The sequence below is a fragment of the Aphelocoma coerulescens genome, chromosome 14 (assembly GCF_041296385.1).
Source record: "Aphelocoma coerulescens isolate FSJ_1873_10779 chromosome 14, UR_Acoe_1.0, whole genome shotgun sequence".
NCBI classification, from domain to species: domain Eukaryota; kingdom Metazoa; phylum Chordata; class Aves; order Passeriformes; family Corvidae; genus Aphelocoma; species Aphelocoma coerulescens.
This window is the reverse complement of record NC_091028.1, coordinates 16,382,779-16,409,024: the sequence shown is the minus strand read 5'-3', so window position 1 is coordinate 16,409,024 and position 26,246 is coordinate 16,382,779. Positions and strand designations below refer to the sequence as shown.

Here is a 26,246-nt window from a genome sequence, read left to right as displayed (position 1 = left end):
GTTTCTCAGTGATCCTGAAATGTGTGGACAGAGTGTTGGTGGAGAAAGTCAAATACAACTATGGCTAAAGAAAATTGTTGGTACGAAGCTATGAGCTGGGGGCAGTGGGGAGAAGAATCAGGAGGGCCAAGAAACCCAACCCAAAACAGAAACACCAAACCCAACCTCCCCCCTGTACAGGGAAAACTTGAGCCCTACACCTTTTCATACTTAATGTTTTTCATATTAAATGGTTGTTGGACCTCTGGAGTGGACTCATTATGATGATTTTGGTAGACAGACCCTGGATAGGAAACATGGCATCTAATTATCTTAGTTTTATTCAATGTTAAGCAAGCAGCTGTGTGCATTAGTGCTGGACGGAGCTTGAGCTGGCTGCACAACACCTTTAATGTTATTCTTTCCTAATTTGACATTGCAGCCATAACAAAACTGTGTTGGGGTGTCAGTGTAACAGACTAACTGTAAGCAGGCAGCTTTTAGATTTGCTGTTTGTTTTAAGCCTAAAATGCCATCGAGGACAAAGGAGCACAGATTCAGTTTTGTCTTTCTAACCATTGCACTTCTCCAAATACCATTACGTAGCAAATTCTCAGTTTTCACAGGAATCTGCAGCTGATGATCTGTTATTTTGAGAATGGGGATGTTCCAGAAATGCCTTGCTAGCTGCAGCTCGAGGCTGCCATGGTTTAGTTTGAAGCCAGTGGCACTGACTGTATTACTTTAAAATAACTAGGGGGGAAAGTATTGACATTCAATTTCTTCCTCCTGAGCCAAGGCAAAGAATTTTCCTCTTTTGTGGCTTCTAGAAACAATACCTTAAATATATACAGAGTTTGTTACAGTATTAAAAATATAATTAAAGGGAATGCACCCTGTTTCAGGAAGGTTTTTGAAAGGGTACATTTATTTGATGTATTTCTGGAGTCACTGAGCTTTATGAGACCACTGGTTTGTAATGTCTTCCCCTGGAAATGAGGAAGAGTTGTTTAAGAGATCTAACTCTGAATTAAAATGCCAGCAATCTAGGCATGAATCCAATCTTACAGGACATTATTGCCATTTTAAGATTCCATACCATAATTTACTTGTTTCTGTTGTGAATATTTCTTATGCAGAAGGTAGTTTTAAAACATCCATCTTTTTTCTCCGTGGGTAATCATGACTTCTATAGAAAAACTGAATGACAAGAATCTGTAGCTGAGCAACCTTGAAAAAGATTTTGAAATTGCTCATTGTATATTTAGTCTTCCAAGTAAATGCTTGTCTTTGATATTTTGAGAGCGTGTTAGAAGTGAATAGCCCTGATTCGCTGCTCACACTACTTTAATATCCACGGTACCTCACTGATGTATCATTTAGTTGTGTCAAATAAGTTACTCCTGATTGGCACCTTTGTAAGGAGGAACAGAGCTCCCACCTCCCAGTCCCTGCTGCTGTCACCAACAGGCTCAGCTGAATGCGCAGTAAAGTCTGAAGCATTTTACAGTTTTACTCTAAAATAAGATACTGGTTTAAAGTCCTGGCCCTACTGAAAGGCCCATGGCAAAAGTCCATCGTTTTTCCTCTCTAGTTTTCTCACCAGCCCCCAGGGAGGCCAAAGAATTTTTCAGTCCTTTCTCCTAGAGCTTGCGGCAGCTGAATGACCTCTACCATCTCTTGTCAGTGCTCACCCATCCGTCTTCATCCATGGATGTTGCTGTAAAAATGGTGGAAGATTTAAGCCAAAAAGCAAAATTACACTGCAGGAAAATCATTATCTAATACCTTGCACTCTGTGGTTTCTCAAAAACAATTTGAATAGCAGTTGTATGTGCTTTCGAATTGGGAAATTTGTAGGATTTGTTCTGCAGGACTGAATTGCTCGTTGCCTTTTGAAACAGAATTTCTCAATGATGAAGCCCAGTATTCTGCAGACAGTGCTGTCAGGAGACAATCAACCATGTTCCCCTTCCACACCACCTTCTCCTGGGCTGCTACAACTTTTCTGGGTGCTGAAGACTTTGAAGAAAGACCCTTCTACTTCCTAATGATGTCCTTTGTCTAGACTAAGGAGCGTGAGCGCATTTGGGTTGTCAGTGGGTGGTACATGCTAAGCTCCTCATTAAGCTTATAAAGGCCTGGTTCAGACATGGGTTCAAGTTCCCTGTTCACCATCAGCAGATGCACACTGTTCATGTTGTAGAGGGAGCATGTTGTTCTCCACAGGCAATGAAATTCAGTGCCAACTTCAACCTCGCACATTTTCATTAACAGAGGTTTGGATACTGCCTTTGAGTTGTGCCAAAAGCCTGTGAATCAACAGCTTTTATTGAGACACCACTCTCCTTACTTTACATTGTTCTCTACTACCATGGCAAATGAAGGTCCTTGCAGGAGATCACCCTCCTGGCCTCTGTAATGCTGATGGTTTGTGATTCAGAACATAAAATCTTTATGATGCTGTACGTGTATCACATCTTCGTGTGAATCAGCTTGAAGAAGTTATGAGCTACAGAGCTCATTTCCCACTTTCTTGCCAATTCCTCCATCTTGTGTTTGCTTCCTTTAATGACCAGCAGTCCTTCAGGCATGTTCACAGAATAGCCTGTGTTGGAAGGGACGCACAAGGATCGTTGAATCCAACCCCAAGAATCCCAACCTGTGCCTGAGAGCATTGTCCAAACACTCCCTGAACTCTGCCAGCATTGGAGCCCTGACCACCTCCCTGGGGAGCCTGCTCCAGTGCCCAACCACCCTCTGGGTGAAGAACCTTTTCCTAATATCCAACCTAAACCTCCCCCAATAGTCTGCAACAGTTGTAGGTCCACCAAAAAAACCTGTCAATCAAAAGGATCTTCTACAAATCTCATTGGAAACCTCACTACTCAGCTGAAGTTCAGGGCAGCCCTGGGTGTAACTAGAATTGTATCATTCTCTTTGTTGCAAGGTGATTGTGCCTCTTTTTGGAGACTTCCTTACCCATACTAATGGAAGTGCTTTGTTGAAGTCTTGGTTAATTTCTGTAACTCATTAAAAGTTGTAGGAGAAACACTTTGCTGGTGAGAATGCAGCATTGCTGGTGACTGGCTGTAAACAGCAGCTTAAGCAGTCTGGCTGCTTACTCACCTGTAGTTTTAAGTGCAAATGAAGGCTTCCAGCCAGCCAATGGATATTGCTGTGCTGTGGAGCATTGCAAACCCTGCTTCTCTCAGACTGAAAGCTCTGTGTGTGCCTTGTGTTACTGTGCTGCATAATAGTGTGGAGCTCGACAGTAGTATGACTAACCAGAACCATCCATTTGCATGTTCTTCATCTATTTGTGGGCTGTGATTCATTCTGGGCAATTTACTGAATAGTAGAGAGGAAAAGGGAAGTTCAAAAGAGAAATTTACTGCAATATGTATTTTACCCATTTGTACTTTCTCTTTTGCATGGGACTGAGGTGGAGCTGCTCTGGAAGAATTTCACTGTGACACTCTGAGCTGCTTTGGGGATCTATCCCCAAGTCATTCTCTCTGTCTGAGAGAGTCACTTCCTTTGGTCATTATTTAAAAGCCATGTGAGGAATATACCCCTGTACAGAAGGGAAAGCTGGACTGAGAACCCAGCCTGGCTCATTTGGCCACCTTGGCAGAGAAACAAATGGCTGAGGACAGGTGTGGTTGAGATTAACTGGGAGTAGAGCTACCAAGAGTAATTGTGGAAAAGGCTTCTATGTAACCCACTCTGGATTTGCTGATCCAGAGCAGATGGAGGCTACATGGAGCTGATGTGGTTTTGTAAACAAATCTATCACTTCTGCCAGGAGGTGATCACAAACCCAAGCTTCCTGTGAAGTGTTAAAAGCAAAGTGGGCTAGAGGTTTAACTGATGTAATAAAGTAGCTTTGCTGACCCCTCTTTAATGATGTCTCACTTCAGTAAATTTATTCAGTAACCTCTATCAGTGAACCATAAAAGGTCTCTATGCACTGCTATCACCAAAATTTTAAGTTCACTGAGAAATAAACAAGACAATTTTGTTCTTATAGGAGCAAGCAAAGATAAGGAGGTAGGGATTTCTGTCTTACCAGTCTATGGAAGTTTATAGTCCAAAGCAAAGCCCAGCATTTGGGAATAAGAACAGTTTTATGGCAGTTCTGATTCTGAAAATGTTCTGCCTTGCAGACCCCTGAAAAACAAATGGGAAAATCACTTCTGACAAACTCATGAGGAATATTACAAGGAAGCTTCAGACATCTCTGACATTCTTAACCTGGTCATCAAAAATGGAAATCTTAATGAGAAATCCCGCTAGACTCAGCTCCATCATTTACAATTGAACAAGCTGCAGTTAACACACAAGTTCACTCATTTTCATTTCTCTCAATCATTTCTGGCCATTTGTAGACATAATTTGCCAAACATGCAAACATTCTGTTTTCATGATGTTTGCTTTATATTGCTGCAGCCTGCAAAATTTTAGGAAGTAAATTAGTGACGTTAGGGGGCCCCAGTGCAAACTTGAAATTACTCAGATGGTTCTACTGGAATCCATCCAAGCAGAAGGATCACTTAGAGAAGGAGAAAAAGGAAAGATGCAGTGTGATTGCTCTAGAAGTTATTAAAGAGCTCTCAGCTAAGGAGGGACAGCAAGAATATGTTCCATTACACCATATATGGGCCAACCAGATAAGCACTAAATAGAAATTAAGTCCTAGACTAGTACTGGGGAAGCTTGGGTTTCATTCTTTGGTGTGTGACAGGCTCGTTGGGACACCTCAGCTCATGTCATGTACAGACCAGGTATTTAACTCCACTGCAAATGTATGCTGAGGAAAAGTGGTGGTGGTGATGTTACTGCTAGTTTGGTATTTATGTGGATTTTAAATCCTGTTTATCAAGAGACTTGGAAATAATTTTGTTACAAAATAACAGGGTTTTTTTCTGAGTTCCCTAAGGGAGTTTGCTGAACAAAAGTATCTTTAAGGAGGAAAAATTCTCTCCTTTCTCTCTTTCTCTCTTTTTCTGGTCGCTATTAGTATGTCTGATATTCTTGTACGAGACCAAATCAGTTCCCTTTGTTTCAGGGTGCTTAGGAAGGGAACTGTGGTTTTACTTATCATATATTTCAAAGCCTGGCTGGTGCTATATTAGTTTCCACAATAAATTTCCCAAGGTAAAGTGACAAACCAGTAATTTTTCATTATGAATCAGCTATCCATGAAAGATTGGATTTAGGTCAAAATTTATTACCCTATGGAACTGAAGCCAATATTTAACATAATGTCAGCTATCTTGATATTAGAGAATTTTAATGGCTATGCAATTTTGTTCAATGATGAAGTTATTTCAGTTGCGTAGTGTATGTCTGGGCAATTTGATATACAGAGCCTTGAGATGAAAATTGGATAAACATGGAAAATGGTGATTGATTGGTAGTAGGCTGCAATAATGTCTGCCTTGATATACCTTTTATTGTTAAATTATTTATCTAATGCAATCTCCTACACTTTTAGGAGTCTTTAAGTTGGCATTAAATCGATGTTTAAGTCTTCACAGTCAGAAAGGCCTCATAACTCAAACTGATAAATATCTTCTAACACATCAGGAGGAATAATGATCCATCTTAATACTCAAAGTAAGAAAGGTATTATTCTTTCTATTTTCTACGAATCCCTGTAGAAGGACTGAGCCATAAACCGGAAGAATTAAGATTAGTAGACAGAGAGAAATATCAGAAAGAAAAACCATAGCAGTAGTTTGTCGGTGGAATCGAGAGCAAATTCAGTCTGCTTTGAGTAAAACTTGTCCCCAGGACTGAGCAGAGCAGTGTGAGCTGGCCTTGCCGTGCTGGCTGTGCCCAGAGGGCACAGCGGGGCCGGGCAGGGCTCTGCAGGCGCACAGGGCGGTGGGCACGGCTCTGCTGTGTGCCAGGGCACCCACAGCACCTGCTGCAGGTGGCTGAGCCTTCCTCCCCTGTGCTGGGGTGCAGAAGGGGCAGGGCGGATCAGCAGAGCAGGAGCGCCTGGCTGGGGAAGCGCTGGCAGCCAAAGCGCTGGGATTTGCCCCGGGAGCCGCGGCTGGTGCCGTGCCCAGGGCCGGGCTCTGCCCCTGTGCTGGGGAGCTCTGCCCTCATGGCCTCTCACTTGTGCCCTTTCGTCTGGGCTTTGTCTAAATACAGATTAATAACCTGGTATTTCATTGTTCAGAAAATGGTGTAGGTAACTTGTTTTCTACCCCGTCTACCAAGTGTTATATGGCAAGGGCCTGGATTATTTGTCTAGAAGGCAGACAAAAGGATCAGCAAGCACAGCTGAAGCTGCCTTTCTGCTGTGTATGTACCAGTTTAAACACCAGAAAGAAATATTAAACATAGTCTACAGGCAAAAAAAAATTAAATCCTTATTCAGATAGTGACTAAATCAAGTGAAGAGTGAATAGGAATGTGAGTTCCCTTCTGCCTTAAAGGCAGCAATATTGTTGAAAACTAATGCTGCAATTTTATTCAATTAGTAGGAGGATTTTCATTTTTTGAAGTAGAAATAAGAAAAAATTATCCTATGGATAAATAGAATCTCCAAATGAGTTTTCATCTTAAAGCATTACAAATTTATTTCAACTATACCTAAAACTATCCAGCTGCAGTAGCACAGAGGTGCCCTAAGTACACCTTCAGTACTTTGTAAGTTTGTCCAGAATTCAAGTGAAAGGTGAAAACCTTGCATCATCCCTGAATAATACATTTCAGAGCTGCTGAAATATTTTTCATCATTTACATAAATCTTGAGTAGAAATAATAGTGATTTGACAATTTTCTTTTCCTTATCTGAGTTGAGAACTGAAAACTTTAATTGTTAGCTGGCCTAAATTGGTGTAGCTTTGTTTGGATAAATCAGTAAACTGAACCAACCCTGAAGCTTTTCTAAAATGTCATCATCTCCCTTTCAAACAGCATTTGCCTGTGCTGAGGCAAAATGGAGGAAATCCTACATTTCTTCAGATTAACTGGATTAAGCTAGACTGGAATTGTGTAACACTACACAGGAGACACTTAGCATGCCTAAAACCTCAGGCTTCAAAGGGCAGATTTTGTAGCAGCTCAGGCTCCCTACCCGGGCTTGTTTATTGCCTTGGACATTCAGACATACTTTTATGATTCATAATCGTCCATAAAGAAATTCAGCTGTTACTTGAAATGCTCTGTTGGGAACACTCAGTAGTTATTAATTAATAATGCATCAGTAAAGCAACAAAAAGGCAGGTAAAGATGCAGTTAGAAGTATTGGCTGGGTCTCTGCTGCCTTCAGAATTGTGGTTATGTCTCGTTTCCCCAGGGTTAGCTCATCCTCGTGGCTCTGGGTTCTCCTCTTCATACTCCAGGCACTTTCTGTAGAAAATACTGACTGATGCATGAATTTACCCATAATTAAAAGTAAACCAAGATGCCTGTTAGCATTAAGAGGTATAAACAGACGCTTAACATTTTTTTCAGTGCCAGAAACCTGTCAGGGAGTTGTGAGAAGAGAACACAAAACCACTCAGTAATTTATTTTAAATGAAGAAAATTCAAGGCTAAGTGTAAGAAGGGAAAAAAAAAAAGCACACTAAAATCTACTTTGAACTGCTGATATATGTTGCTAAAGAGTTTTATAGATCTGTGCCACTTTATTACAGTGCCAGTGAGGATCCATGCTGTGAAAGTCAGTGCAAACCTGGTGTCAGTGGGGTTAGAGATGGACCAACTGAATGTTGCTGCTTTTGAAGATAAAAGATGGACTGTTGGGACATTTCCTATACCCACTGCTGGCCCAGAGCTGAGCCCTGTTTGGTGATATTTTTTTTGTATTTTTGCTTTCATGCTCATTACATTTGCAATGTGTCCTGTTTTTGTGTGGTAATTGGTAATCTGGAAAATTTACTTGGTGTGCAAGATTTAATATTAGGTTCTGCTGTCATGCTGACAGTGAATTAGCTTTTTGGACTCTATCATAAGTTCTCAGCAGGCACATATGTAATTAAAATGAGCCCACGTTGAGTTTCATATTAACACTCAAATCACCTTTGGCAAAAGGTCTCTGTGTTCTTTCGGGATTATACTCTAGGGCAATGTAATTACAGTGTCAAATGTAATTTTTACTTTTAAATACTCCTTCATTTACAATAATATTAAACTTTTCCATGCTAGTTCACTTTTGGATTTGTAAAATGATTTGTTCTAATAAAAAGGTTGCCAGCACAGGCATTCTATTTCAGATGTTATCTTCAACTCTAAGAAAGTTGTCCTGTTGAACAGCAAGCATCTTGTGTCAGGAGACATTGGATTGGTTTACATAAAAAGTCATTCCCAAAATAAAGTGTTCTTTCGTTAGGGAAAAGATGGTACTTGCTGTGACAGTAAGGTCAGGGTGGTCCAGTCTCATAAAAGAAGGGGTGAGAATGAATGGTGTGTGTGTGGATAAGCAGTTCACCTTCCAGCACGAGTGTCTTGAGAAATAATAATGAAGAGATTTTTCATCATTCTTCTAATGTCAAAACAAAGATGGGGAAATTGCAACTCAGATGTTTTTGATTCTTTTAGGTAGAATGGGGGATTGTTAAGGAGGCTCAAAGTTAATCTGCATTTATATAGATCAGGAATTGTTCAGAACTGGAACATGAAGCAGCATTTAGTTCAGACATGCTAATTCTTTTTTGATACTGATTTTACACTGTCCATTCTCCACTGATTTCAGAGGGGCTGCAGAGTGGGAGATGGACTGAAATGAGTTCAGCAGACAAACTGAATAAAGTTAAGTTCCTACTCTCCATTAACTCCTTGCCTTAACAATTAATATTTCTTCTTGGCTCAATTACAAAAAATCTTCAGGGGGTTTTGGCTTTTAAGGTGTGAGGAGGTCAGGTTCCTGCCAGGCAGAGGCTCATTGGAGTGTTTGCAGCAGCAGCTGCTGCGGTGAGAGGAGACCTTGCTGGAGACCTCCGTCCGTGTTTCCTGGTTCCCTGGGTTTCTGTGGGTTTCTCTGGGTTTCTCTGGGTTTGTACCTCTGTACTGAGCTGCTGCATCGGGGTCCTTGCTGCCCCTGCCCCTCTGGATAGTGAAGTACAGAACTATTTCTGCAACAAACCCACTGGGGCTTCTTTCCTGTCTCCTTCTCTGAGGTGCTCAGGGTCTGAGGGCTGTGCAGCACCTGCCCCTGGCCTGGGAGTGTGCAGGTCGTGGGCAGCTCTGCCCACCTGGCAGCCAGGGAGCCTTTGGGCTGTTACTGCAATCCTCTGCCAATGTTTCTTATTTCTCCTGGTCTCTTTTTTTAAATAAACATGTCATTTTACAATCTGTGAGATGTTTCTTGCGTTTCACACATTTTCATCTTCTAAATGAGGTTTACTTAGCAGTTTTGCAGCCAGTTGATGATTTTCATGCCCTGCTGTACCATAAAGGCCAAGTTGTGAATGAATTTGTTTGGGGCTCTGTCTTTTTAGAGGAGGAGGAACTGAATTACATCTCAAAACAAGTTGTTTGGGTTTTTTTTTTATTTTTCTCTTTTAAGCCTCCCCTTGTGATAGAGATGATCAAATAGCTTGTGTATGAATGAGAGATGGCAGGAGGAAAACCCAAATATTGGAAACCAATGCTACTGGATTACATCTAGACCTTCAAAGCAGTTTTTAGCACTTGCTTTACCTAATTAAAATGCATAACAACTTGGATGTGTGCCCTGTCTCACAGTGTGCTGCACCATTAAGTTATTCCTGGAGATCCACACTAATGCACAGCTCTCTTCAGCCAAGCTCCCCAAATTCAGTGGGGTGGGATAAGCTGTGCACAAGCAGAGCCTTCCAGTGCCAAGGTCCTGCTCAAACCTTGCCAGCAGAGAGGCAGCAGCCTTGGAAGGCAGGATCAGTCCCAGCTGCAGGAACTGGGAAGTGCCTGGGGCCAAATTTAGTACCTCTGACTGCTGACATGAAATGGAGAGTTGCAGAATGGAAAGAGACTCTGAGGGGCAGAGTTAAGATAATTTTAGAAATAATGTCCAGAATTATTTTTGTCTGTGAAAAATCAGCATTAATTTTTTGTTTCAGACATTGCACAGATACTCCTCTTGTGCAGTATAGAGCACACCCTTCTACAAGTTACTGTTTCAGCAGCTCCTTGACATCCAAGGGCATCATGGACCTGTTAAAACCGGAGAGAAATCTATAACTTATTTATAAATTATGGTTAAGAATGTATTTTGCATACAAATTCTCCCCAGATGCTTTTAGCAGAAGCCAGTAACTTATTTAGTCAATAAAGTGATGTTTTCTGAACACTGGATTTTTAAACTAAACTGTAATGTCTACTGAAATACAGAAGAATCGCTTTATGTTGCTTTTGTTGAACAGTTTCTGATGCCAGCAGTTTGATATTTCCTTTGTTTTCCTTTAGTGGTATGTTACTGGGATCCTTTTGTTTTGGAGTGAAAGTCCTTTATTTTAGCAACAAGACTATGCTGTTTCATTCTGTCCTTTGCCCATCACTTTAGGTGTGAACATACATCCTCGTGAGTACCAGTCCAAATAATTTTCATGAGAACATTTCAAAAACCAAGCTCAGTTAATTCATAGTAATTTGTTCCTTGCTGGCAAAACCTTTGTATTAGGAGTTGTTTTCCCTGTTGTTTCAAGAGGGTGAATGTTAAAAGTGCTGACCCTGCCAGATGTGTCAGGGCACAGGTTTGGTGCTGATGCAGCTGGAGTGGGGCTGCTCCAGGCAGGGCTCAGTTCAGAGGGTGGGGAGGGGGCTGTGGAGCAGAGCAGGTGCTCAGCAGCTCTTTGCTGAGTGGATGTTTCACTCGCACAGAACCCATCACAATGAAGCATGGAATTCAAGATATGATTTTCAAGGCACCCTAATTGGATTAGAGGGATTGTATTAACGATACGTTGGCTATGAAATGTTTAGAGGATTAATGCCCGATGGTTTTTTTTTTTCCCTTCTTAAACCACCTTTACTAATCCCTCTTGATCAGAAGCAGCTTCTGGAAAGCATTCCAGCCAGGAAGGAGAGCCCAGCCCTACCTTTCCCATCTCCAGGAGGAGAGACACAGGTTGTTACATGCACTGCACAGACCAAAATTCTCCATTTTGGTTAGATCCAGAGTACTCATTGTCACTGGTGCTTGTTTTTTCTAAAAATGTGAATCTTTATGCCCTTAATATTTTACATGTTAGTGAACAATTTTGGGGTGTAAGGGTGGCCTGTGCAAGAATTAGCATCCATCTGTTTCTCCTGTGTTTTAACCTGTCTCTGTATGCTAAAATCTAGCTGAAGTAGTGCAGTGTCATTTATTATTCAGATGTTATTGTAACTGAGCATACCATAAAATTACATTTTTGAAGTCTGCTGAAGGAACCAGTGTTAATTGCTTACAGTAGAATCTATTTGCTAGTGGAAATATCACAATATAATTATGTTGCGTTCTTCTGTCTGACAAGCAATATACCCGGAGAAGATTGGTCCTTTTTTTCTTCTCTGTTGAGTGAAATTATTCATGTGGAATACCACATTCATCCTGTAAGTAGTACACAGGTGCTTTCTGGAAGCACATAAACTGATCAATGATAAAATAATTCATGTGTTACTATGCACACGGGCAAAAGAGAAGTCCTTTGGGTCATTTGACAAAACCATTGCTCACCAGTGTCCTTTGACATAAAGGATATTTGACAATAGTTATGTGTCAAAAAATTAGTTATGCTGAAAAATGTATACTCTGAGTGCAGAAACTGCATTTGTTTCTGGGAGAAGCTTGTTTTTTAAGTGTGCTGTTTTACTTTAAATGTTTCAATTCCCACCGTTTCCTAGCTAATCTACCAGTGTATACAAACTCGAGGCATATATGTATGTATGGTACTTACACATATGTGAATCTGATGTCTCACACAGCTTTTATTGCCACAGTGTGAGATTCTTAGCAGAGCTTAGTCCCAGCCCTGCAGTCTTTGAAATCCATAAAGTTTAACTCAAAGGGGTGCAGAGGAAGCAGATCCTGACACCTTTGGAGTGAATCTGCACAGACCTGTGCTATTTATCTTTTCTCTCCCTTTTGACTGTATTGTGAAATTCCTATTAATTTCACTTGCACTGCAAGTGCCAGCTAAAGCATGAGGCTAAACTTTCCCATTTTGCCACACGTTGACACAGGGAACAGGTATGAGGGTTGAGTTTTGCTTTTGCTAGTGCAGCCTTTGTTCTCAGTACCTAACCTGACCTTTTCAAACTAGCTATAAAAAATACATGTGAAAGTCTTCACTTTTTTGGTCTGTTTCCAACATTATGTTCATAATTATCTTGAGCAGAGAATAAAGGCAAACTCTGTCCTTCCAATTCTACATTCAAAAAATAGGAGACAGATGTAATGGAATCTCAGAGGGAGGATTAACTTCGAGTTAACAGACCAGATACTCATATGGTATAAATTAACTTGGTTCTGGCCTTACACCAGCTGATTATAATGATTAACTGTTAATTTCTTAAGATTATTTGGAGGAAGCGATACTTTACATAGGACTTGAAAGAGGACAGCACAGTAAAACAGAAAGGGAAGACATTGATCAGGCAGGTAACAAACATGCTTTTATCTACCTATTCATTCCTTGGTAGTCTCAGCAGTACACAATGTCTCCTGGGAGGTTATGTGGAGTAGAGACGTGTGTAATTGCTTGTGTTTTCACTCCTTATTGATTATTCTTGCTGTGAGCATGAGAGGAAGAGATGGTGTAAAGGTTACGGTGTGCCAGTCTCCAAACACACTGGAACAGACACTCCAATCAGCAAAGGCTGTTTCAAATGCTAATTTGAAGTATAAGCCTTGATATACTTCTGTTGCTATTTTGCTTAGGATTTGTTATGTTGATACTGTTCCTTTCTTGTTTGCTGTCTGCCTTGGTTGCTCCGTAGTAACTGATTGGCTTTCAAGATTCTGTTCTTTGAAGGCTTAAACTTCCTGATGATTTGAGGCAGAAGAGAAAGTCTGAACTGAAATAAGGACATTTTCTACATTGTCTTCTTGTCCTGAACAAGAAATCTAAAGGCTTTTCCAGGAGAGAAGGGAGTGAGGTTCTTCAGAGAAGAGCTGGCCCCAAAGCTCCTTGTTGGTTTTGGCGTGAACGGTGGTGGGCCTGTCACTGGTGTCCCAGCTGGGATGTAATCCATCTGCAGCAAGAGGGCTGGCAGCCTCTGGAGGGCAATTCAGGCCACCTAAATCAGCAGTTGATTGTCCAGAAAATGCAAATTGTGAATGAGGTTTTATAAATGCTTCAGTCTGGGTTTGTGTCATCAGTTTTCTTGGGAGTGGTGGGATGACTTATCTTGTATGACAAATTCCTGTTCTCATCAGTTTGGGGCTGTTGATAGGAGCATCCTTAGCAACAACCAGTGGTGGATAACTAAACACATGCTTCATTTCAATCCTTTCACTTCTTGCCTTCTGTAACCTCTCCTCTCCTAATGAGCACAAGTCATCTTGGAGCACAGGAGCTGAATGAAGGGTCTCCTCCTGCAGTGGCTCACTGTCAGAGGAGGGTGTCTCCACACAGTAGGAAAACTCTCACACCTTATGTGTTAGCCATAAAAGACAGGACTGCTGTTTTTCCTTTTATCGTGGGTGTACTGTCATGGCACTGGTGCATTTAGGAGTTGTCCCTGGTTGCAGTGATGAGCTGGTTGGGCTCCACAAGTCTTGACTCTGAGCTGGGAATGGGCTGTGGGTATGTCCCAAGAGCCAAGCTGGAAAATCTCTTTTATTTGAGTGTCTTCTTAGGGCTGTATGACACAAGCACCCGTATATGGTGGTCTTCCTCTTTTTTTGTGGTTCCCAAGAGTGTTATCCCTCAGATGTTAAATCACAGAACCCAAGAATGGTTTGGGTTGGAAGGGACCTTAAAGATCATCCAGTCCCAAGCCCCCTGCCAAAGGCAGGGATGCCTTCCACTAGACCAGGCTGCCCAAGACCTTATCCAACCTGGCCTTGAACACTTCCAGGGTTGGGGCATCCTCAGTCTCCCTGGGCAAACTTGTTCCAGTATCCCACCACCTTCACAGTAAAGAATTTCTTCCCCATATCAAACCCAAATTTCCCTTCTTTCAGTTTGTACCCATTACTCCTTGTCCTGTCACCACAGTTCCTGACAAAGGCTCCCTCTCCTTGTAGGTCCCCTTCAGATACTGGAAGGTTCCTGTGAGGCCTCCACAGAGCCTTCTCTTCTCCAGGCTGAACAGCCCCAACTCTCCCAGCCTGTCTCCCCAGGGAAGGTGTTCCAGTCCTCTTATCAACCCCATGGCCTCCTGGACTTGCTCCGACAGCTCCATGTCCTTCTGCTGTTGGGGGCATCAGAACTGGCTGCAGCACTTCTGGTGGGGTCTCAGCAGAGCAGAGCAGAGGGGCAGAATCCCCTCCCTCGAGCTGCTGGCCACGCTGCTTTGGATGCAGCCCAGGATTTGGCTGGGTTTTGGACTGTGAAGTCAAAGGTGTAAGGTGCAAGAGGTATGAATGGTCTTTGCAAGGAAAATTTGTGTCTGTTCTTGTATCTGCTTTATGCTGTATCTCTGAAGTCCAATAATGTCACTGAATATAGTAAAAATAGCCTGATGCTCATTTAAAAGGCATTTTGTATTCACCCTAATAACACTGATCATGATGTGCTAATTGGCTGTTAATTGATATGATAAATACTATTATTATGAGATTTATTCTAATTCAACATTAATTAATGTACTGTTGCTTTTGAGTGTTATTTATTCATGGCAGTCAGTAGGAATAGGGAGAAGATGCTTGACTAACACACTCCAGCAAAACTACAAATAATTGAGATTTGTCTCCCAGGAATGCTACCATTTTCATAATTAGAATAGTCAGAAAAGCAAGCTTGTTAGAGAGATGATTGGCCTGCCTAGATAAGTATTGTAGTAAATTAAGTTTAGTGTGTGTTGCAAGTGCAGTATAGTGGAATCTGATAATTAGTCGGTCATTTGCAAATCATAAAAATGGTTTGAGTAATGACTCAATACTGACTGCAAGATAGAACAAATTTTTTGTTTGAAATATGGTAGGCTGCTTCAAACCAATGCTGCCTGCTTTTGCTAGAAATTTAGTGAATAGGAGTGTGCTGCTGCACACACACACGTACATGGACCCTGAAGGTTGATTTTGAACAGTTCTGTGTTATCCCAACTGCTTTTGCATGTTTTGTGGTAAAAAAAATTCTGTCCTTGATCTCAAGGTTTTTATATTTTTTCATTTACAATTAATTCTGCAAATCAGGTGAAAAAAGATATATTCACCGAATTTTCTGGTGCAGGGTGTCCTTTTGGATTTTTTTAATGGATGATGTCTGCCCCAATGGAAGTGGTGCATGCAGCACGAATGTAGCTGTAACAGGAGGATGACAAAGCTGGGAGGGAAATGTTTTCTTTTAAATTCCAAAACAGAGAAATATCTTCTGGATTTTTTCCCTTGGGATAAAATAGAAAAAATCATCTTCTTATGATCCAGCTGTGAATATGAAACAGTTCTACCTGTGTCCTCTATCTTTCTACCTTTCTTCTTCCATGCCCTTTATTTTTCTGTTCATGAACAGCAGAACTGAACCTACATCTGTAATTACAGTGAGTTTCCCTTTTTATATAAATTCTGCAGGGATGCAGAGCTGCTTATCAGCTCAACCTCACTGTAGAGAAACTTCCAGTGATCTCGTGAAGGGAATTTCCATCTGTAAGGCAGTGACTCTTCTCCTCTGACTGCCATAAGTTGATGCTGTCACCCTCTGAAATGATTAAAGAAGACTGAAAATACCCACATCAGCAGCTCCTTTGTTCCAAGCCAGGGCTTCTTCTCAGCATGGAAAGAACATTACTGAAATCTGTCTCTTTAATGTTAAATGCAGTAGCCACTGAGTGCTTCTAAATTATGCCTCACTGCTTGCCTCCTACCTTGCATTGATTTTTTGCTTATGGGTTACTGATCATATGAAGTTACACAGGATCATAAATTGCTGTAATTCTTGATAGAGTCTGAGACTGAAAAGTAGTAGAACAGGGTTGTTGAGATAAAACATTGCTGCCAAAAAATTGAATATCCACTCTTCAATAGCAGCGTGATTTTGGAAATTTTTTCCAAAGTGCTCAATGCTAACTCAGAGATAAAAAGTACAGGTAACAGCAATTTTAAGGAAATCTACAGAACAAACTAGCAATACTTCTTTAATTCTGTAAATCATAACCATCCCTTTCAAATCCCCATGCCTGGGGACAGGTGTGCAGAAGATCATCTCAACTGATTTCACCTCACCTACTTTGCTAAGCAAGTTAAAACCCACTGGGAGAAGCCAAACCTTGACCAGTCATGGTAATGATCTTCCTCAGGAGCTTGGTTTGCTTCCCTAGAGCCCCTCACGGACCTGGGCAGTGGATGTGCTGGGCTCAGTGGGCACTCAAGGTGCTGATTCCTTTTCATGGTAGATATCTTATTTTCCAGAGGGGTCTTCTGCACAGTGAACAGACTAGTGACCAGTGGGCATTTTACTGGAGGTGAAAATTGGCATCCCAAAGTTGGGGTTAATGTTGCTAAAGATAGTTTTCTAGGTTCTGGCATAGGAAAAATTGTCTTTTCATCTGACTGACACACGCTGTGCTTCAGAAGTTGCCTCTCCTGTGCAAGGTGTCCTCAGTGGAGGGTACTGCAGCAGGACAGGCCATCCCCTCTGGAGCGATGCTCCTGCTGTATGGGACCACTGGGGCTTAGCTCCAGCAAGAGTTCTGCCTCAGGCCAGGAGAACGTCGCTGTTATCAAACCCTCAGACCAGGACTTCTTATCAGGTCCTGATGGCTCTCTGGTAAACTGCTCAGTGACACTTTCTGTTGTTTTTATATAACTCCCAACTACTTCTATTACTAGGTCTGATACAAAATTTTTGTGTTCTAAATGAAAATGTTGTATTTATTTATTTGGTTTTGGTCTTGCCACCATTTGAACAAGGCAAACCTGTTTCTGCTCTAATCAAAATGGAAAACATTTTCGGATGAAAGCCAAGCCTGGAAATTTTCAACCTGCTGTGTTGTTGAGTTGTGAGCAATTGAAAAGGAGTTTATAGTGGAAATCTGAGTTCAGCAGCTACACTCAGCTGGCTGCTGCAGAAATGGTCCCTGCCTCTTTGGAGCGATTATGTCTCATACTCCTGCTGTAATGACAGGGCTTCTGATTGCATTTATGGATGTAATAGCAGTAAATAGTGTGCTGAACTACACAGCAATAACTCTACTAATGTCCTCCATCCATTGACTCAGGGATCAAGGCACAGTGTATGCACACAGCTGTGCTCAGATGAAGTCAGCAGCATCCAGGTATCTCTGTGCAGAGGAAATCTGTTGGACAGCCAGGACAATACCAAACTGAGAACAGAAGGTGATGGATTGATTAACAAAACATAAGATGGCTCACAAGATGGATTGAAAGGCTGCTTTGTGCTGCTGGGGAAGTATGATGCCATTAATTAACAGTAGAGGTAAGAGATCAGCAGGCTGGCTCTGAGTTACATTGTGGAATGATTGAACATAATGTGGCATCACAACAAATGTGAAAATGATTGCACTGTCTTCATTATTCTGGCATTTAGTAATACGGCAACAGTTGAAGATTAAACCCTTAATTATGAGTATTGATTTCTCTTGGCACAGAAAGTACAAGTTAAAATTGCACTAGAGCTGAGATTCTCCTGTTATCTTCAGAAACAGGTACCAGTTTTCCTGCTAACACACTGATGCCAGGCCTTGAGCAGAAAAGAGCAGCTTTCACTTTTCTCAGTAAGTTTGTGAAAGACATTTGGTGACAGAGCAAAGTGCCATGGTTTGTTTTCAGTGGAGGACAGCACAATAAATACTCTGATACAAGGGCTGGAAGATGTTTGTTATGAGCTGGGTGTGCACTTCCCCTTCCGTTGAGGCTCCAGTTTCTCTGGAGCAAGGCCATGTGAGAAGTCGCTCTTCTATCCTCTGTTCCTATCGTGTAATGAAACAGCAAACTTTGAGGAAGCCTAAGACAAGTCCTGCTTCAAGGCCAGAGCTGTTTCACCTGTGCCAGCTGGCCACAAAGAGGATGTTCATTTGCTCTCCCCACTGACTCGTGTGCAAAGCAATTTTGAGGGTAGAGCTGTGCTCTCAAGATGGAACTGTAACAATCATATTCTTCACGGGTTTTACTTTGTATTCACATTGTGGGGTTTTGATTATGGTTTATAAAGCACTGATGGTTTCTGTTTTATTTTGTATTGACTTCGTGGGCTTTTTATTGGGGTTTGTAAAGCACTGATCTGTGTAAATCATCCTAGAAAGAAGGAATTCCCTAAACATGTAGGAAACTTCATTCAACAGGCAATACCCACACTCAGAGAAGCTTTCTAGGTGAGATGGAGTGCAGCTCCAGTTCCACTGAGACTGCACCAAGTGCCATAGGAGATGGAAATTCTCTTGTGTTGGCTTGACTCATTTTTCTTGGAAAGGCAGGCGATGGAATGTTGAGAGGTGACAAGTGTAGTGAAGGCTGGGGAGTGCTGCAGAGGAGAGAATCCGCCCATGAATCCTCTGTACCTGGTGGGTGAGAAGAAGGTGGTTTTGACAGCTGCTTTTTGCAGGACTGAAGTGACTGAGGGTGGAGGCCAGTGGAATCAGCACCCGGATTGAGCCTTAGTGCACGGGGGGAAGGCAGTGTCGTGATGCACTGAAGGAGCTGTCTTCCTTAAAAGTGCTTCCTTAAAATGCTCTTAGATTTTTATCACCAGTGAATGGTAGGATGTTGAGTGAAATCCCCTGATGCATTTTCTGCATATCCTGTCCCAACAGCCAGCAGAGGATGCGCTCCTACCTGAGGCAGGTCATTAACATGCCAGCCCTGACATGATGTGCTAGGCTTTGGTCTGCACAAGTTTTACAGAAGTGAAGTGGATGGAGCTATCCAGGTCTTGACATTGGTCATACAGATCTGAAGTCCTACTGTTGCTTTTAGTAAGCAGATCCTCAGTTGAAGGTTTCCTGCCCATTTCATCTTCTTTGCAAACCAGGCTGGTTCTTTTTCAGTGGTCTGCAAAACAGAGGGTGCTAAGCAGCCATGAGCTAAAACCAGGGAAGTGACAGTATAGAGCAAAGTAGCAGATAGTCTGATGGAAAAAGTGTAACATTCTTCCTTTGTGAAACTCTAAGCAGCCAAGAATAGGATTATATTTAAAAAGCCATAATAATATCGAGGTGGTAAATGCAGGTGTAAAACTCTAAACCTAAAAGAGAAGGAAGGAACAGGCACATAAAAAAAAAAAAGGTTAGAGAAGGAAAACAGCAGAGAGCAAAATAAGTCACTGCAGGAATTTATTAGAGAAAACTGATGCAGTGAGGTGGCATTTCAGGTGAAAATTTGAGAGGATTTTGTTCTCAGTAATTGCTAGATAAATGATAGTGTAGGTATTGAAAGCAAGTTAGATTAAAATAAAAGACCCACTATATGACTATTTTAAATTCCCCTCACCTTCTGCATATCATTGCAGAAAGCCACTGATTTCGGAAGGGAGGTATCCAAAAATGTAATGAAAACCACTAAAAATATTTGAGTCCATTGATGGGAATCATCAGCTTGAAATCAAAGCAGTTTAAAAGAAAAATGGCTTGTTTTTGGAATTGCAATTGCCCTTCATTCCCCTGTCAGTTCTCTTTGCAAGCACATTTTCTTTCTCTCACAGTGCCTTTTTGTCCCTGTCACTGTGCAGAAACCCTGAGCATGTGTGTGGTGAAGCTCATCAGCTGCACAGGAGAAGCAGTAGAACTGGGCATAGGCTAATGGCCATAATAAACAAACTGAAAATTATAGAATAAATTAAATTTAAGCTTTCTTTCTAATATTTTAATATTCATCTGAGTCTTACTGAACCAGTGGTGGAGGGTATTTTAAAGAAATACCATTTAAGTTGTTTGAGTTCCTGTGTAAAGTTAAGAGTGACTTACGGGGCTTGGAATTTCCTAATGTCTGGTCTGAATACAGCTGGGGCAATAAAGTCGCACTAATTTATGAGCAGTGCTACTGCAAAGGGATGTTCCTTGAGGGGCTGTGGACAGGAAGGGTCTGCTCTCTGGGGCAGGGGGCCTCTGGGACTTCACAGGCTCTTTGGTGTTCTGGATCTGTGTGTGTTCCTGTTCAGGGATGGAGCTGCCTTTTAGCCTTTTATGTAGTCCAGCAAAGAGCCTAATGCTTGGCACAAGGCAGCCCTGTGACATGTGCAGCTGTCCTGGGGCTCCAGGATGGGAAGAATGGACTCTGACTTAAAGAAGTGTGCTAGGGAAGCACTGCTGAGGAGAAACTTGAAGGGAGAGTTGGGGGAGATGCTGAAACCATTCCCTTCTGAGATGTGCTGCTCCCACGTTGCAGCAGGATCTCTCTCTCATGGTTGTCTGAAAGGAGTGTTTCAATTACTCAAGGGCATTTCAGTACAATTAAGGGGATTGTTTGATCACCTAAACAGTGATCATTCTTGCTCTGCAAACATTCAGTTGGTCTGGTTTTTCCAAATTTATACTACTCCCTTGAATAAGAAGATGCACAGGAAGGATTAGGCAAAGGTCTTTTTTCTGTGTCCAGCATTTGTTTTGTAATTATTACATTTTGGAAAAAAAGAAAGCTTTTGATATTGTTTACTTTTATCAACATATGTTTCCAGTTTCAAAAACCTGGGGAAAAGCGTCTTTCTCTTACTCTCACTTCATACTTGGCAAATGTCTTCTTTGTTGCTCCTTATATCCGATCAAACAGACATGAGCATGTGTTTTTAATAACTGCAGGAGATGTTTTGGAAGGTGCAGTGGGCTTTGTAGATGTACTCTGGCTGTCTGATAACTGAGCCCAGAACAGCCTCAAATTTGTCCTGCAGCCTAGAGCAAGTGTCTCCACTGTCTGCAAAAGGAGTCTTGAGGTGGTGGGGATGTGGAGGTGAGAGGAGAAAGGGGCATCACAAAAGGCACTAAGTGCAGAAACTGGGTAACAGCTCAGATCTTAGGAATTTGAAATTGTACCCCTGGCAGGGGGGATGTACACCAAGTAATTCTTAAGACAATGCTATTCCTTTCATTTAAAAAAGGAATAAAGTTAAAATATGCAAGAGGAACATTTGGGCAGGAGGAATTTTTTTGGCTTTGAGGTACTTTCCTTCTTTGTCTGCTAATATTCAAAATTTCAGGTTCTTTTTTTTGTTGTTCTTGAGAAAGGTCCTTGCAAGGTCAGAGCACTGAAGAATGGTGTTGTTTCACTGAAGAACGAATGTTAGGTTTTGGATAAAATGGTGGTTTTCTTACATTGTGTTCAGGTTTTTGAATTGCAAAGTGGGTACACAAACCAAAACCAAAGCACTTTAAATTCCTTATTAGAAATGTCCCTCCACCTCTTCAGTTTATCAGCACATCCTGTCTGAACCTCACACTGCGGTGTTTGCTTTAGAAAAGGAAGACCAGAAATTACTCTGTTAAAATAAAAATGAACAGGAATTTTAAATAGTACTGGAAGACCCCCCCCCCCCATGAAGAAGTGAAGATATGCAGGTTGCATTTAAATGCTCCAGGGCACATCTGCTGCTACAAATAAATGCTATCAGTCAGTAATCCTCAGCAGCTGTTCGGTAGCAGAGTTCCCCCAGCTTCTCAGCAGAGCTGTGCTGATCATGGGAACGAGCAGCTTTGGCTCAACAGGCTGTTTCCTTCTGGGGGAATGCCGGCCTTGTCATTGTTTGAATACTTCACACACTGCTTACAAACTTGGAGGTGATTCCTTTGAAGGTTCAAATGTCTGTACTCAGGTGGGGCTTGGTCCAGCTCATAAACACCCGGGTGTTTGTCCGTGCTCCTGCAGCCTTGTTCAGCATGAGGCCCACGGGCATGGGCTGCTGCCCAAGGGGTGATGGTCCCGTGTGGGGACAGAGGAGAGGGCTACAAACTGGATGGGACACAGGCTGGCACCCCTCATGAGTTCTCACCCTGCCTTACAAAGGGCTTTGAAGAAAGAGCCCCGGTGGAATGTGTACTGCTCTCTGCACCCCTGCCCCGTGGATACACTCAGAGATGTCCTGTGTTTTGTTTTTGAACAGGAAAAGCCAACAACAATGTACAGTGGGATGAGGACTCCGTAGAATACATGCCAGCCAACCCAGTCAGGATCGCATTTGTCTTGGTTGTTCATGGCAGAGCTTCTCGGCAGCTCCAGCGCATGTTTAAGGCTATTTACCATAAAGACCATTTTTATTACATTCATGTTGACAAGGTAATATATCACTGGTTATAAATTGCCTGTCTCACCATCTGTCAGTCTACCCATCTTTGTCATCTTCTTCATCTTCCTTTTACCTCTGCTGCATAAAGTGCACGTCACTTTTCGTCTCTCCATCTATTACGTGTTTGGAGCCTCTTTTTTTTTTTTCCTTGAATTTTCTTTCTTGTTATCTTCTTTATGTAACAGCCTTCATTTCTCCTTCTATGTCAATGAGTATCTCCCCTTGTCTCTCTGTTGAACATTTAGTTAGCAGTAATTGATAAGTTGTGCAGACTGAGGTGGTGGCCCATTGGATGGAGAGCTGACCTGAGGTGCCTTGGGCAAGAGACACACTGTGAAAGGGAGGTGGTAGCAGTCACCTCTTTACAAGAGCCCTTTGGGATCTACAATGACAAATGATGAATAAAGCTAATCACCCTGGTTAGCGATTACTGTAGTTGTAATAAAAAATGTTAAACAAGGTACTCTGTACATTTAGCAAAAGAAGGGTGTAGACCATAGTAAGTGAGGGCAAAGCAATGGCAGCACTCAGTGAGTCAAGAAGTAGGGTTGGCCTTTAGTGAATACAGGGAGAGTTAATTTTGGACAGAATAACTTGAATGTATTGCTCTTTTCTCCTGTGAAGCGATCCAATTACTTGCACCGGCAAGTGCTCCAGTTTGCCAGCCAGTACCCAAATGTGAGAGTCACCCCTTGGAGAATGGCCACTATCTGGGGAGGAGCGAGTCTTCTGACCACCTACCTGCAGACCATGAAGGACTTAATGGAGATGAGTGACTGGCCCTGGGATTTCTTCATTAACCTCAGTGCTGCCGACTATCCAATCAGGTACAATGAGTATTTTAAGAATGTACATGTTTTGTTCCTAAAGAAACTAAGTATGGCTGTAAGTCATGACGTGTCTGTGCTGCAAGGAGCAGAGGTGCAGTTTCTTTTGTTTCACAGCAGAAAACTCCCGTTGTGAGCTGGTGTCTGACAGCCACACTTTAGCCAAGGATTCAGTCACCTGTCTGTACCTTGTGTGTCTTCCATTTGCCTGGGGGGGAATTGCACTGAGAGGCTGCTCTAGTTAGTCATTATTTCCAGCACAAGGGGCACCTGCAAGAGGGGATGAGTAAAGTGGCCAGAAGTGCTGGAGCTCAGCAAATGAATCCCAGGCATGGAGAGATTCCACCCTCCCAGGGCTCTGATTAACAGTTTGATTTGATGTCTCAGCAAGTATTGAAGGTACTCCTCTCCCTTTTTTCAGTACTTTTTCTGTGGAGGATAATGGTTGTAGAAGTGACAAGTAAGTTGCTAGGAGTCAATTATATCTTCAGCACCAATCGTTGCCTGAATATCTTTATTCAGATGGCATCAGGCAAAGAATTTCACACACAATCACATGCTAAGGCTTGTGATTTTGAGTGAAATTATATTCTTTCTGGATTTACATCACCCAGGCCTCAGAGCTGCATTCTGTAAGTTTGCTACATTGTGCAAAAGTAGATGGTCCATAAAAAAAACCAACCCAAACAAACAAAAAAAACCACCAACAAGAAAACCCACCCAAAAACCCCCAAGTGTCCTTAAACTCTTTTTAGGTTTAGGCTGTAAGAGTTACTAAGAAGAAGGAAACATGAAATTCTCCTTGTGGCTTCTGTTTCCCTCTGTGCTGAAATGAATCAGTGAAAGGGGAAGTGACTTTCTTGGGTGGTTGCCTGATGAGTGATGATACAACATGGTTTTAATACTCCTGCAAGAGAAATATGCTTCCACTGGTTAGGTTTCTCCAAGATCTCTCCCAAAGTATGAATCCCTTCCTGAAGGTGCTCCTCGGACAGAAATCACCACTGAAGTGAGCAATGACAAAACCCCTGAGGAAGGATTTTGTGAGGACTGACAAAAGGCTTTATTGCTGGTGCCCATTTCTAAGCACTCTTGGTGAAATGCAGCACATTTTGGGGAGAAAGATTAGAGCACTAGAGTTACTGAGACTGCCTTGATATTAGAACATGGGGATTTGAATTAAGAAATCACAGTACTTAAACACTTCTGGTGTCCAACAGGAAGAGAATGAATAATTTTGACATATCAACCTTGTTTATAAGGGAGAGTATGCAGTTTTCTGTATATCTGTTGAGTTACAGGAAAAGCTAGTTAATCCCTATTATTCACTTTCCTGATGAGGAATGCTGTATTGATGCTAAAAAGTGGACTAATGCAAGACCATAAAGGAAGAGGTAGGTGATGGCACTGTGAATCAAACAAGATAAATTGTAGGAGAATGACTGCTGAAGGTCTGGTATGGTTACAGACTAGTGCCAGCAGGTGAGTCCAGTCATCCTGTGGTGTTGAGTCCACCCTAGCCACCGTGTAACGCTGAGGCCATGACCTGGGGCAGTCTGAACTGCTCCTAGTTCCCTGTGGAACAAGTCAAACCACAGGGCCAGGTGGGGTTGGTGGCTGGCAGACCGGGCCACAGCGAGCACAGGCTTTGTGGAGCAGCCTGCAGTCGGTTCAGTGTTAAGGGATGTAATAATGCTGGGCTGCCTTGGTCATTCCAGCTCTGCCCGAGTGCCATCCAGCTGCAGCCATTCCAGCTGCTTGTTCCTTCAGAGGGGCTGTTCTTGGAGTTCTGTGAGTGCTTCCCCCTTGCTCTCAGAGCTCTGTGCTGGGCTCCTGGTGGCTCTCAGCCCCCGGGCAGGTCTGGAGCGCTCCCTTCCCTTTCTGCCAAGCACTCTGTCACCAGAACTGAAGGGAACGTGCTTCCTCTTCACACCATGATGCACTTCAACACAAATTAAGAGAACTTTTTCAGTGCTGCAACTTCAATGACAGTGACTTACAAGCAATGTTGCGTATTTTTTAAATACGGAATATTACTGCTATAAACCCTGGAAAATCTTATCTCATCAAATATATATATGAGTCCATTTCATTTTCATGATGAAGGTGCCATAAATTATTATTATTTATAATCTTTAGGAAGGCATTACCTCCCTACATACCCCAGGGAGAGCTGATTGTTTTTCCAGGAAATAGTAAATAGGGTGTTTGAGGGATTCTTTTTGTTCTTTCGGACCCCATGCCATGATTTGTCAGATAATGGGCTAGGGACACTTTACACTTCTCTCTGGTTAGTCATATTGCAGTGGGTTTTGCTAGGTTTCCCTGCATAAGAACATATGAATTTTGTGGATTAATAGTTTTTATCCAGAGCTGCTTCATATTAAGCTTTTGCTTCCCATCTGCCATTCCATCTGTAATACTGAAACCTTTACTACTTCTCTTCTGATAATAAAAGCTAATCCAGCCTTCTAAGTCAAAAAAACATACTCAATATGTGGGGTTAATACAATATGATGAAGCCTAAATCTGCCGAGGGAGTAGTCTGGTATGTTCACAGACTACAGCAGAATTGCCAGGAGCCTTTCATCCTTCAGAAGAGATGTCCAGAAGCAGATGTTAAGCATCATACGATATAAAGGCATGGGGGAAAATATTAGAACTATTCATTTTGTGAGGGAAACAATTAAAAATGTGTAAAATAAAACATATGCAAGCCAGAAAAATCCAGATACCCTTATTATTCCTCCTCATGCCTGAATGTTTTGTTTGTGGAGTCTGTAGGTCCAGCAGTAGCACAGAGGAGGTGTCCTAATCCATGTGCTTCTCCCTGTTACTGCAGTACAAACCACTGGCAAGCAGTCTGGACATAAAGGTGCCTCCAACAAAAGCTCTGCATTTCCCTCTAATCATGAGGCTGTTTATTGGCCTAGGTGAAATGATGTGGTGCACTACCCAACCTTGACTTCATTCAGCTCTGTTAAACATTCTCAGCAGGAAAAGGAGGGATGGAATGGCTAAAGACAAACCTCCACAAGCAGCTCAGAGGTGGGAGGTTGTGTGACTGCCCCCCTTTTGCTTGGGCTGGTGAATAAAAAAGGAACACATGCTTACAGGGTTCTCAAGA

At 42.2% G+C, this 26,246-nt stretch overlaps 1 protein-coding gene across 2 annotated transcripts in view; it reads left to right on the top strand.

Moving 5' to 3' along the window:
- XYLT1 (xylosyltransferase 1) overlaps window positions 1–26,246 on the top strand; it is a 169,439-nt gene that overhangs the window by 86,770 nt on the left and 56,423 nt on the right. For both annotated transcript variants that reach the window (XM_069029691.1, XM_069029692.1), the window contains 2 exons: window positions 22,110–22,282; window positions 22,917–23,119. In XM_069029691.1, coding sequence (XP_068885792.1) covers window positions 22,110–22,282; window positions 22,917–23,119 — 376 coding nt within the window. The remainder of the gene's footprint in view (window positions 1–22,109; window positions 22,283–22,916; window positions 23,120–26,246) is intronic.